The sequence below is a fragment of the Marmota monax genome, unplaced genomic scaffold, assembly GCF_021218885.2.
Source record: "Marmota monax isolate L192 unplaced genomic scaffold, Marmota_monax_Labrador192_F-V1.1 WCK01_AAM20220418_F8-fsc00004, whole genome shotgun sequence".
Classification (NCBI taxonomy): domain Eukaryota; kingdom Metazoa; phylum Chordata; class Mammalia; order Rodentia; family Sciuridae; genus Marmota; species Marmota monax.
Genome location: NW_026692881.1, coordinates 27,030,886 through 27,043,617, shown reverse-complemented (window position 1 = coordinate 27,043,617; position 12,732 = coordinate 27,030,886). Strand labels below are relative to the sequence as shown.

General features: G+C 32.9%; 1 protein-coding gene across 6 annotated transcripts in view; it reads right to left on the bottom strand.

Annotated features, from left to right (window-relative positions):
- The window catches only part of Vti1a (vesicle transport through interaction with t-SNAREs 1A), a 343,300-nt gene that overhangs the window by 269,994 nt on the left and 60,574 nt on the right, over positions 1 to 12,732 (bottom strand). For 3 of the 6 annotated variants that reach the window (XM_058581306.1, XM_058581308.1, XM_058581307.1), the window contains exons 4-5: positions 7,184 to 7,261; positions 779 to 799 (exon numbers count right to left, since the gene is read on the bottom strand). In XM_058581306.1, coding sequence (XP_058437289.1) covers positions 779 to 799; positions 7,184 to 7,261 — 99 coding nt within the window. The remainder of the gene's footprint in view (positions 1 to 778; positions 800 to 7,183; positions 7,262 to 12,732) is intronic. The other 3 variants (XM_046449815.2, XM_046449817.2, XM_046449816.2) reach the window with 1 other exon arrangement.

Below are 12,732 nucleotides of genomic sequence, written 5' to 3'. Positions count from 1 at the left end.
AAAGAATACCAGAGCATATTTGATATGTTTGGCATAACTGAAAAACAAAAACACCAAGAAATAAACAGAATCATTCAGCATTCCTCATTGATATAAGGATAAAATTATTAACATTGCTGCAAATATCTGCTAGTCCACAAAATAATTTGGGGCTGCATTATGAAACCAACTTACAGAAAAATGAGAACTCATTTAGGTACTATTTCCTATAAAAAGGAAAGTGTTTAACAATGACGTGAGCTCTGACTAGTCTTAGGTATCTATGTATACGGACAAGTAGGGCATTTATAACATGTGTGTTTCCCCAAAAAGGATAATAGATTCATGGTGTCTTATTTTGAACTTAAGAATTTTGGGTGAGGGAAAGAGATTATGTAAGAACAAAGTTTCAGTAAAGTAAATTAGAATATCAGGAAAAAAAATAAATCATATTAACTTCTCTGAGAAGTTAATAAATAAAGCAAACTTGAAGTTGGAGCCTAAAATAAAATTATACTTGGTGCAAATATATTCCTTTATTATTCTTCCTTTTTTGGCCTTTAAAATATTAACTTTTCCCCAATGTCAACAATGATTTTTGTAATAAGCACGATTAGGATATAGTAGATTTTTAGAAGATAGTTAGAAGAGAAGATTTTTGGACAACAAAATCAATAGTGTTGCTATGTATAGATTGCCCAAGAAAAATGAATACAAAGATCTACTTCAGATTTAGAAAATCAATTTTATAAGGAAAAGTAGAATTTAAGAAAAAAAAGGGAAGCTAGAAAGTACTTACCTCTTCACGTAATTTTATCAACTGCAACATGAATGCACAAAAAAAAGATAAAAAGGAAAGAAATGGCAGGAAAGAAAGATCAGTTGTGTGACAGGGTACAGAATTAACATTGACAATTTATCTGTTTACATGTTTAGCATTTAAAAATCACAGACAAACACATTAAAAGAACCTAAACATAGACTACATGCAGAGTTTTTTGAACGAATAAAGATCACTTTCTCACACTGTCACATTAAACAAAGAGAATAGTGTGAAATTCTCTTTTAAAGCACATCTAAGACACCATCATGAAATAAAGGGGAACGACTTCATAGAAGTCTATATTATAAAGAAAGAAAACAAGTTTACTGTTCCTCTCTTCTAAGAATGTACCACTGAAGAGGTTTTGTATATACAAGTTTTCAGGATGTTTCTCTATTTGGAAACTTGACAACTGATTTCAGATTTACCAACAAATGAAAATGATTAATAGTTCATGCTTTGGTTCTAGTAAGGATCTAAAACAACAAACTATGATGTGAATATCATATGTGAACCCACTCTAGTAATAGGATTGTATTTAGAGGTAAAATTATTTTAATTCAGAATAAAGTATGCCAGTATAGATAATACTTATTTAGGACATACATCAGAAAATATTCCACTATCCTAGAACTATTGTATGTATCAGTCAATTTTTAGAATTTCACTTTGCTTAAGAGACTACTGCAATCAAATGGCATGTTTTCATTTTAATTCTTTCTTTCTTTTTTTTCCAATTCTTTTCATCTTGTAAGCTGGGCTTTCTTAAAGTAATGAACTCTCTTACTTCATTTGTAAATGTGGCTTCATTTGTAATGTACTCTGTTTCACTAAAGTATAATAAAAAAAAACCACCCTTCACTTGTTAGAAAATTCTCCTGTGACAACATTTTAATTCTCCTATATAGAACATTTTTCTATCACTTTAAATATAACAGATAAAATTTTACTTAACTTTTTAAAAGCTTGAAAAAAAATATAATTACATGACTGCCTCATTCTGTGTGTGTGTGTGTGTGTGTGTGTGTGTTGCTACTCTAAACCACAATATCACTGTATAGTTGAGATGACAACCTCAGTTTCTGAAATGAACAGAAACTGATACCTATGTTGTTACAGACTATAAACCACATTCTAGGTCTGAAATTTGCATCCTCAGCAATTCAGGTCTATAACTGATAATTTTTAAACATCTAAATATCTGTAACATCTGTTATAACACTTGACATATGCAGGCCAATAAATTAAACTATTGCTTTGGGAGAAACGTGCTATGAATTGCTCACTATAAGTCTCTTAGTCCAAAAGTATCATGTTTACTATAGCCTGGAATTCTCAATGCTTAATGCTGTTTTTGTCTAGAAATCCAGGCAGGCAACATACATTCCAGCTTATTCTGTTATTTTATTTGTTATAGAAAAAGTATTTCAAGTACTAAAGAATGAAATTTCAAAATTGTTGAAACACTTTATAAAGAGGGTAAACGATTTATTATGTAATATCTTACTGTGTATTCAATAAAAATGAAAATTTACTATCATACTTTCAAAATAGACAAGAAGTTGTCATTATTTTTAAATACACTCGTTCTCTCAGCAGCTATCCACTGTGTACCAGTAAAGCATCTCATCATCTCACATGGAAAGTTAAAATTCTTCCACAGAAGAAGGGAAATTTTAAACTAAGACACCTGGCCTATCACATATTGGAATCTTTTTCTTTGCTCCTTGAACATCATGGGAGAAAAAGGCAAACATTAATTCTCAGAAAGGGGCGATCTGGGAATTGATCGCACAGCCCTCTTTTCTTTCTGGGGGCACCATTCTTCAGTTGACTATGATACTTAAAGGGCCAAAGTTTAAAACTACTCCTCAGCAATAGAGACCATTTGGGGCATGCCACCCTGCCATAATCAATGAGTGTTTAAAAATGCTACCCATTTGTTTTTTCAATAGGTTCCAAACAAAAAACGTTCTATCTTGTTTGTGCTGCATGGCTGCATTCAGGCTCCACACCGGATTTGTAGCTAAGCTAGGTAATGGGAAGTTTTTTTTTTTTTTAAATCTTTTTTTTTTCAGTTAGGCCGAGAGTTATGCATTCAAGTAAACAAAAGATGGTCTATTTTTGAAAATTAATAACGAACGCACAGGCTAGAGTGTAAGTACTGATTTCGTATTTTATCGAGCTACTAGCTCCATCATAGGCGACATGAAAGTGTGTAATACCGCAATGTTGAGTTATGATAATCAACATTTTTTTGAAACAAAAGATTTTTTTTTTCCCTCCAATGCAGAATTTGATACAAGAGGTAATCTGTTCCTTTGTGGGCTGAAAAAATCTGGTTTACGCTGGTTTGAACCAGTGGAATCTCTTGTGGTTAAGCCTTCTGCTGTGACTAAAATCAAACCTGCACTGCAGAGCATGCGAGGGTTCATGCGCGCGCGCCTCTGTGTGTGAGGTGCATCACGTGACCTCCAGAACTACCGAATTTTTTTTTTAAAGCTGATAACACGACTGCCGTCTCTGTCCGCATACAGATAACGAATAAATGCTGAACTCTATTAAACGCCCTTTACACATTATCGTGGGTCGAACACACAATTTTCTGAACTTATGATGACAGTCTATTTATTTTGCTATAAACCCTCAGCACGTAACGAACAGATTTGTGCCTGGTAATGATCTGCTCTGCCAGGGCTATATGAAATGATACCGACCTTCTTTAGATCTTGGGAATTAAATTGACCGACTTCACCCCCTGGTATGTAGCTGAAGTTTGACACACTTTATGCACAGCAAGCCCAAATCGGAACTTAAGAGAACCTTGTATTAAAAAATTAAGCAATCATTATCTGCTAAATATTGCTTTACCACAAAATTTCCTCATGTTTAGAGCTGTCCTACTCTTCATATATTTTTGAATCTTCTGCTTCGGATTTACTCAAAATTAACAATCAATATAATTTTGCATACGGTAACTGTGAGACTACTAAGTTCAAAACTAGAACTTAGACGTTTTATTTGCCCCATTATCACACTCCACTATGAAAGGCTTTATGGTTTCATTCTATAAATTGTTTTTTGTCCTTTTTTTGGGACAGGTTCTTAGGAAAGGAAATCAAGTTAAGAAGTATTTAAGGTGTCTCTCTAAATGTAGCATCACTACATTCAAGAACTCAACTCTCAGGGAAAACAACTGTTGTTATATTAGATGGCAAATAGGATATTTTAAAAAGACACAATAATAATGCTTATGACAGAAGCCCTTGGAAAGCTGAGAACCCAACAACACTTCAATTCTGTTCCTTTCTTATAAACCAAAAGAGCTATATTTGATTGAATGAAATAAGTGTAGATCAGAAATGAACTGATATGAGCAATTAATCTGTAAATAAGTGAAAGTGTGCATTGTATGAGGGACTTTAAAGATACATTTGAAAATTTCTGAAATGTTGGCATTTCCAATAATGGCAGAAATGTTTATTATATACTTAAGAGTAAATTAACATAATTTATAGTTAATTGGAAGGTTATAATTATATGCTTAAACAGTCAGGGTCTAGGTGCCTAAAACCCTGCATTACAAATAGCCAGAATGAGAAATGATAGCTTCTGCATTCATGTTTGTCCAAATCTTTACAAAGAACTCACTATGTAGGCAGTATGTGTATGATGCATTGAAAATAACTAGTCAGTATTTCTTTCACCTATTTGCAATCATTGCTATTGCTTCTTATTATATTTTCTGATGTATATATTTTTAAATGACAGATATAACCTAATTTCAATAAACAAATACTTTTTTTGATACTTTTGTTCCATTTTGTTTATCTCTAAATTTTACTGTATATTGAAAGTTTATCATAAATACATGAACAAGAAGTTCTGAAAATCAATTTGTCAACAATTAAAAGTAAATTTATTTCTAAACAGAAACTATTTTCTTACATAAATTATTGGTAATCACTCCTAGAAAAAAAGCTATCTTCGTAGTTTCTGAGATACCAATTTAAAATATTTTTTCTTCAGAAAAAAAGCCTCTATTGTGATTATTCAGCCTAAATAAAAAGTGGCAAATAGGATATTTTAAAAAGACAGAATGATAATGCTTAAGACGAAGCCCTTGGAAAGAATAAAGTTATTTTCAAGTGACCATACCTAGTAAATGATGCGCTTTACTTTCAGAGATTTTAATTCCTATATTATAACAAAGAGCCACAAAACAAAATTGAATGACTTTATCATATGGAAATTTTCCTACAGTTGCCACAAAATATCCCCAAAGCGTGGTCTCTTTGAACTTTCAAGCCTCATTCAAATCTTAAACTTGAAAGTTCACATAAATAATAATCTATCAGTTATATATCCTCATGGTTATAACTTATCATACTCTATTTATTAAAGTGACAGCTCCTTACAACTAAACTCCAGGTTCTCCAAGCACTTTCAGAATTTGTAAGTTTGACTTACACAAGTCCAGGGGAAATCTCTGCATAATCACTTTAAAGTGACAGAAATTTAATTTGCAAAATCCAGAAAAACATTAACTCAAATGTATTTTTGTGGAATATTTTTCTTTAGGCATAAAAATCATACTTATAAGTATGCAAGGCAAATATTTTAGGCACATAAAACGTCCATTAGGAGAAGTGAACATGCTTTAAAAAAAGGGATTCCTGTCACAGAACTACAACATTCATTACAATGAAGGAGTCTGAGCTAGACAGGAACACCCCCTTCCTTTCTATTTCCTCTACTTTAGGCAGTAGTTTCAAATGAGGGAAAGATCTATAGCTTTTTAAAGAACTGACATGGGAACTATGCGTTCACTTTTTTTTGCAAAAAAGATAATGCTTTTTTGCAGTAGGTAGGAGGAAAGTTACTACTCATTCATTTCAAGAGGTATGAGCAATCTAAATCTCACTTTTAAAAAAAGAAGAAAATATTTTTCTCTCATCCTCACATTATTTAATCTATTATGAGTAAAACCCCTTCATCACATCACCCTTTTATGTTTGATGTGCTATTTTTTTTCCTTTAGCTATTCTCACATTTCAATCAGGGAAGCTGAAATCCCAAGTCAAATCTGAATGTGTTTACATGTCTGAACTCAAGCTGATACATCCAAATAGTGGAGGAGTTGAGAAATTCACCAAAACAAACATCATCAGCTCAGTGATTCCTCTCCTGTTTTTCTGGTTTTGTGTGTGTGTGTGTGTGTGTGCACGTGCGTGCACAGAGGTGGGAGTGGGGTTTTCCTCACAAAGCAACATCCCTGTTTACAATATTAACATTACAGTAGCTAGGAATATAGTATCAGCATATATGGTGATATTGTATCAGCAAATATAATCTATTTGAAATGGTAAATACAGTTATGCACTTTTTTATAATGTGTATTGATATGTTGTTTAACTATCTTATTAAAATTTCAGTTTCTCCAGTGAATGATTTATGTTCAGTTTTATTCAGGCAGAGTAGAGATCTTTATCATACTTTCCAAAATAACATTAATAAACACATTCAAGTCTTGCTTGTGAAGTTTCCTGTCATCATTCCGTCTCTAAATCATCTTTACATTCTTTAAATCATCTCTACACTCAAGTTTTGAAACATTTTTAAAAAGTCATATATTATCAATGTAAAATTATGAAGTCTGTAGTATTAACTTAAAGAAAGAAGTAGGACATTAATTAGACTAATGACACTAGAATGTGATCCAATGAGAACTGACAGCCCAAGTTGTAAGGCTCTTTTAAGAAGAAACTATCTTACTTTTTGTCTACACAGATCTTAAACTGCAAAAAAAGACTTATCCTATTATTATTATTATTACTATTATTTGACAGAAGCAAGATAATATTACCATTATCTGGGTATCCAAGTTGGCACTGGTACTTAAAATTTGCATTTTGGTGAATGTATTTTTAAGAAGCTACACAATAGGAGACTGAGCTGCGCTGTTGAATTTTGAAAGCTTACTTTCATTTGTTTTGCTGCAAGTGTTGATTTAATTATACTGCATTATTATCAAAGCTGTATTATGTACTTTTTTATTCCTTTTACATGTGTTTGAGGTGAAGACCTTGGCTTTGTCTGCAAACAGTGTGTTTCAAGTTATTCCTTAAGTACTAAATAATAAAGAAAAGAGAAGAAAAGATTTTTTAAAAGATAGCAGACAGTGATCACAAGGTAAAGGGTTAAATGTAAGATCTCCAAGAAACATTTTGAAGTTGATTAAGACTCCAGCTTTGCATTAAACAGTATCGCTTCCACATGAGTTGCTGCTAATACTGTTAAGGAGCAGCTTGAGAGCCCAGTGTGCCTGTGACCTCCTTCACCCTCCAGCCACCCACCGGGCCTTCCTGATTAGCATTCTACCTGGTTCTCTGAGGAATTCCCATCATCCCCTAGGAGCTCATTCCGAACTTCGTCACTGTAGGCGATCCGTGACCTTTTCTATAAAACAAAACAAAAAGGGAAAGAGGAGAGGAACGTTAGAAAGTAAAGGCTTCGAAGCGTTATGGTATCAAGGCTGATCATCTCAAACCTCGAGAGCCCCCTAATGGAAACCTATCTATTGGCGAAAATCTGCAAACCAAAGTTGCCTAAAGTTCCTGAACTTGAGTAATTTAATGTAAATAAGAAGTTTTAAAAAATGTCAATAATGAAAGAAAACTGCATTGTGCACATATTCTATTAATATTCATAAATGGGTTAGAACTTGTATATCATTCTGTACATCAACATTCAAATAAGACTACTAAACTGAAAGAAATGGAGCTAAATAGCTGAATATTTATAAACCTTAGATTGTAATTTTAAAAAACTGTATATTGTAGCAGGAAATAGACTGTATAATTTAGAGCTTTTAAAATTCTAATTCTATGATAATAATTATATCTCAAATTTTACTCTGGAATCCCTGGCCTCACACATCTATATTTCTTTCTTTATTGTGATGCTACTAACCAGAAAGAGAAGGATTTTAAAACTTATCCCCTATCCAAATAATAATTTAAATATCTCCAACTTCTCTATAAATTATGGCCTAATGAAAAGGAGTATGTGTGTGTGTACACAGCCTGTGTCTGTCTGGTAAAGCAAATTAAAATTTTCAATCCCAGTAAATAAAGGCTAGTAAGCTATGAGTCAACCTTTCACAATCCCAGTAATAAAGACAAGTGGGCTGAGTCAATGTTTCACGCACTGAAACTTTGTTTTACAAGAAATCTACCTGCACTTGTAAAGTTGGAGCGGCATGTCTGCAAGCACATTAATTATCTAAACGTATATACAATTTGGAAAAGGTAAATGACTCTGAAAATTAGTTGTGAAACTATATATGGTCCTCAGTTCCTACAGCATCTTCACTATTTCAGACCCAAATTCAGATTTACAAGTTACTTTGTAAGCTTTTCTGCTTCTGAACTAAACAAAAATGATCAGTTAGAAAACAGAGTCATCTCTTTCTCACTTGAATCTACACTTTGAGACATAAATTTCTTACCTGTTCAATTGTGGTCTGAAAAAGCATTGTAGTTGAAAAGGACTATCCATAATCCATGAGCAGAAGTCAACAATAAGATTTCCATTACATTTTTAGACTAGTGAATAAGTAACACTGCTTGGCCACATAGAGATCATAACACCATAGACATGAAATCATATCATACTGGAATTTAAAAGGACCTTAGACAAGAACAACCAAAGGACTTTTTCTCAATTTTTCCAAGAATGGCACATAAGAGAGAATTTAGTTCATTACATACTATTTAAGACTGGGGGCTTACAGTTCTAGCAGAGCACAATTAAAAAAGGCTCAGTGGAGTATAAATAAAATAAAAAAACCTACAACCCCCCTTTTTAGGGAAAAAAAAAAGTTTCATGGAGTTCTAATAGTATGGTCATGATCAAACTGAGACTAGAATTTAGGAGGCCTGTTTAAAAAAAATAAATTGCTCCCTATTCTATTACCCTATGGAAAGACACAGGGGAAAAAACAGCACAAGAATTGCAAAATGTTTCAGTATAAAGGAGATGGTGGCATCCCCTTCCTGCCCTGAGTCTCTGCTCCAAGACTATCACAAACATACACCTTTGCACTCACAATAAATATGTAAGGAGGTAAACAAAACTACCACAATATTGTGGGGAGGACAAATTAGAGAAGTTGCCATTAGCCTGAGATCAATAAAGACAACTATATCAGATCTCCTGAAAATTAGGAGTGCCCCAACTCATTCATCTATGAACAAACCTGACATTTTTATCACCACAAGCAGCATATATTAAGGTTGTGTCTCTTATTGTATTTACTGAAATTACTATTAATTAGTTATTTCTATTGACTTTATGCAGAATTGCATTTTAAAATGCTAAGTTACAAGGACAATCTACTTCATGGCTTTAATACAACATTTAGACCAAGCTAAAGCTTTCTTTTGCCCATTTGGAGATCTCCAGTATAGTAGTTTCAAACTAGCTAAGCGAAAGTATTTTATGGTATTAAAGGGAATCAGAACCTTTAAACAGGCTGTGGTATCAGAGCTGCCTTTTTAATTATTCATTTCATCACTATGGGGGACTAAAACATTCCGCAGTATGCAAGAATATCATATGGAGATTGTTTTTGTTTTTTTCCTTTTTTCAACAAAATACCAACAAATTGGCATAGATTGTTCAATTACATTATATCTTATTTTGATTTAATATACTAAAAAAGAGGAAGAAAATTACAAGTGTGTATCCCTTAAATATCTAATCTTGTTTTGGTTAGATTGTACTGCAGAATGTACTGCTTTTGAAAACCAGCAATTAAGAGCATGCATGCTTAGCAAGAGGAGACCTAAGGATTATCTGCAGTTGAGGGGTGGTCCCTATCAATGTCATTCTTTACCACTGGGATGGTAAAAACTGGTCATTTGGATGGCTTTTCTAGATGTAATTAAGCAAATGATATGCTGAGTTTAACAAAGTATTCTCGGACAGGATTGACTTTTCTTAAAGAAAAGACAACTCATTTCAAATATCAAAAATAGTTCTACCCCTTGGAAATGGCACAGTAATGCTAAAATAGAACTCTTTTCACTTGAGTTTTGTCTTATAAAAATAAAACAAATCATTACTTTGTTTTATTAATAATTATATTTTAATGCCCAACATTGGTTATTTTCTTATGTTTTCTAATGGTTTAAAATTTTCAGTAAACAGATTGATTGTATGTAATCAGACATAATTTAGCCTGCAAGACCATAACTAAACTAATTGAAAAAAAAAAGGCAAAATTCCTCTGAATGACAGACTGCTTATTTTAGGAATAATTTTCCTTCAAAACATCAATAAGTTCTGCTATCTTTTATGGAATTAAAAAAAAAAACCTCATGCTACACTTCTGAGTATCTAAATAATATTTTAATTTAGAGGATTCAAAGTTAATGAAACTGAAATCTCTGTTGTATCTTGATAAACCTAACTAAAATATTTTTACTTCATTATCAACAGTATAAAATCTGTACTTTAGCCAAATGCAAGCATGAGAATTTGAGCTGGAAATGTCACACATTCAGCTACAGTTTGAAGGAACCCAATTCATAATGCATTTTATAAATAGTTAATGACTTCTATACATAAGCTAACCAGGCAAATCAAGAAATTGTCAACATTTTTAGTCTTAGTTGTCAGTTCCCACTGTCTACTGGTGCTTTATATGTGGCTCTGGAAAAGACAGAAGCTCTATGCAGTTTGTAATCTACTTCAGTTTCTGGTCTATACCATAAGGGTGAAAAAGCTTCAACTGCCAAATCTCTCTCTCTCTCTCTCTCTCTCTCTCTCTCTCTCTCTCTCTCACACACACACACACATACACACACACACACACACACACAGGTGTGCACACACACAGAGTATTAAATACTAGAACATTTAGGTTTTACTTGTATGCTTATGTAAAGCTTATTCTTTCTGACTTTCATGGTGGACTAGATACAGTTGGTTAGAGAATCTACAGATCATATTGGACAAAACTATGAAAAATTAACCATTGATTGTGACCTAACTCTAAGAAGTTAGATGCACAGTTTCAATGACTATTTTAAACCCATGACAAAAGCGAGTCTGTGGTTATAAAAGCAAGAATTTCAGATTCAAAGAGATTGTCAGTTTTTCACCTCATATATGAATAGGATTTTTGCATACCGATTGGCTGATTTTCTTAAAGTCAAGTTCAAATAGATACACTTTTCAGGTCTGACTGGAAATTTGGCTTGAAATAATCTATCTACTTGACCCAAGCCTTAACATTTCCCAATTGAGCTGAATGTGTTCATGGACAGTCACTGCTAAATTAGAGACAAAATGAATTAACTTAGCTTAAATTAATTAAAACTTGTGACCTGTGGTCCTGTCTCTTGTATGATTCTGTATGTGAAACAGGGTATATATAACCAGAATGAGGATTCTAAAGCCCACCACAAGCAAAAACATAACAATGAAGTTGGTTTATTACTAAAGCGTATATGAGAATTTAATTTCCATGGCGTGCACATGGCAAAGCAATTGCTTAAATTGCCTCACCTGGGAATTTAATACAATGTTATCATCAGACCAGCCACATTGTAAATAGATTTATAATGCTTTCCATGTGCTGTTCTCTGTTGCATATGAATTAAGTAATGATCTGGTATTACAATAAAATCAGCTAGTTCCCACACCTGGCAGACAGGATATTTCACTAAATTAATACCCATACAGCCACATCACAAGGCATGGAAAAGGAAAGCATCTCGGAGGCATTTGACTTGAGTTTTACCTGGGAAGTGAATACTCCCTGGCCATGTACAATGTCACTGCACTGACTGGGCTGCTCAAGACAATCTGTTTCTAACATCTGCATCACAGAATTAAGACTTACTCATTCCCATTCAATTTTAGCCTAGTTTCCTTCATTCAGGACTTTAATTAGTAATCAGGGATCTGCAATATTCACAAACACCAAGAATGCCCTTTATTCTAATCTATGTGCTGCAGACAGCCAAATAATTGATACAAAGTGCAGTTTGGTTTTGGTAAGTAATGAAAGAACAGCTTGTCCTACTTCTCAATCAAATTGGTCTATCGAAGAAATGGTTAATAGATTTCTCCGTAGTTCTAAAACAAATTACACAGTCTGGCCAGACTTTTCCATTCCTTCTACCATGTTTTTCAGTCCCCATATATTTAATAATGCCCAAGGTTACCAGGTGATACATCTATTAAAAACTGCTATGCTTTCATAGCCAAAGAATTAAACTGCTCCTGTTATAATTAACACTTTGGGATAACTACAGAATATGGTGAAATTATATTTATTAGCTAGCCATATAATTTCTGGCATTCATTTCTTACCTAATTTTATCTGGTTCTAATTAAATAATATCATAGCACTATAAGACCCAGATGGCATTTTCAAAATGTATCTATCATTGGCACCAAGTATTCCATTTTTAACCTCAAAATGACTTACCAATTCAGACAAGAAACTTACATTTTGGAGAAAAATAAATAAAAAGGAATTTATGAATTCTTGCTCATCACAGTACTCCCTGTACTCTATGAAGTTCTAGCAAAAAGGAATTTAAGTCTAAAACTATAATACTATATCACTTAAGTAAAGGCAAAGTAAACTTTTAGGTAAATGTTTGATGCCTAGAAGTTGTTACAAAGAAAAAACATAAGGCACTGAATGGAAAGAACAGAATAGAGATAACATTTCAGTATGTGATCTTGGTCAAATTGAGATTTTTGAATATCAGTTTTCCTGTCTCTAGAATAGTGGCTAATACTTATTTCCTAGAGTTGTTGTGAGAATGTAAATATTATGAACAAATATAAACCTATCCTATAAATTTGGCTGTTAATCTTACAAATCATGCTCATCTGAATATTAATTG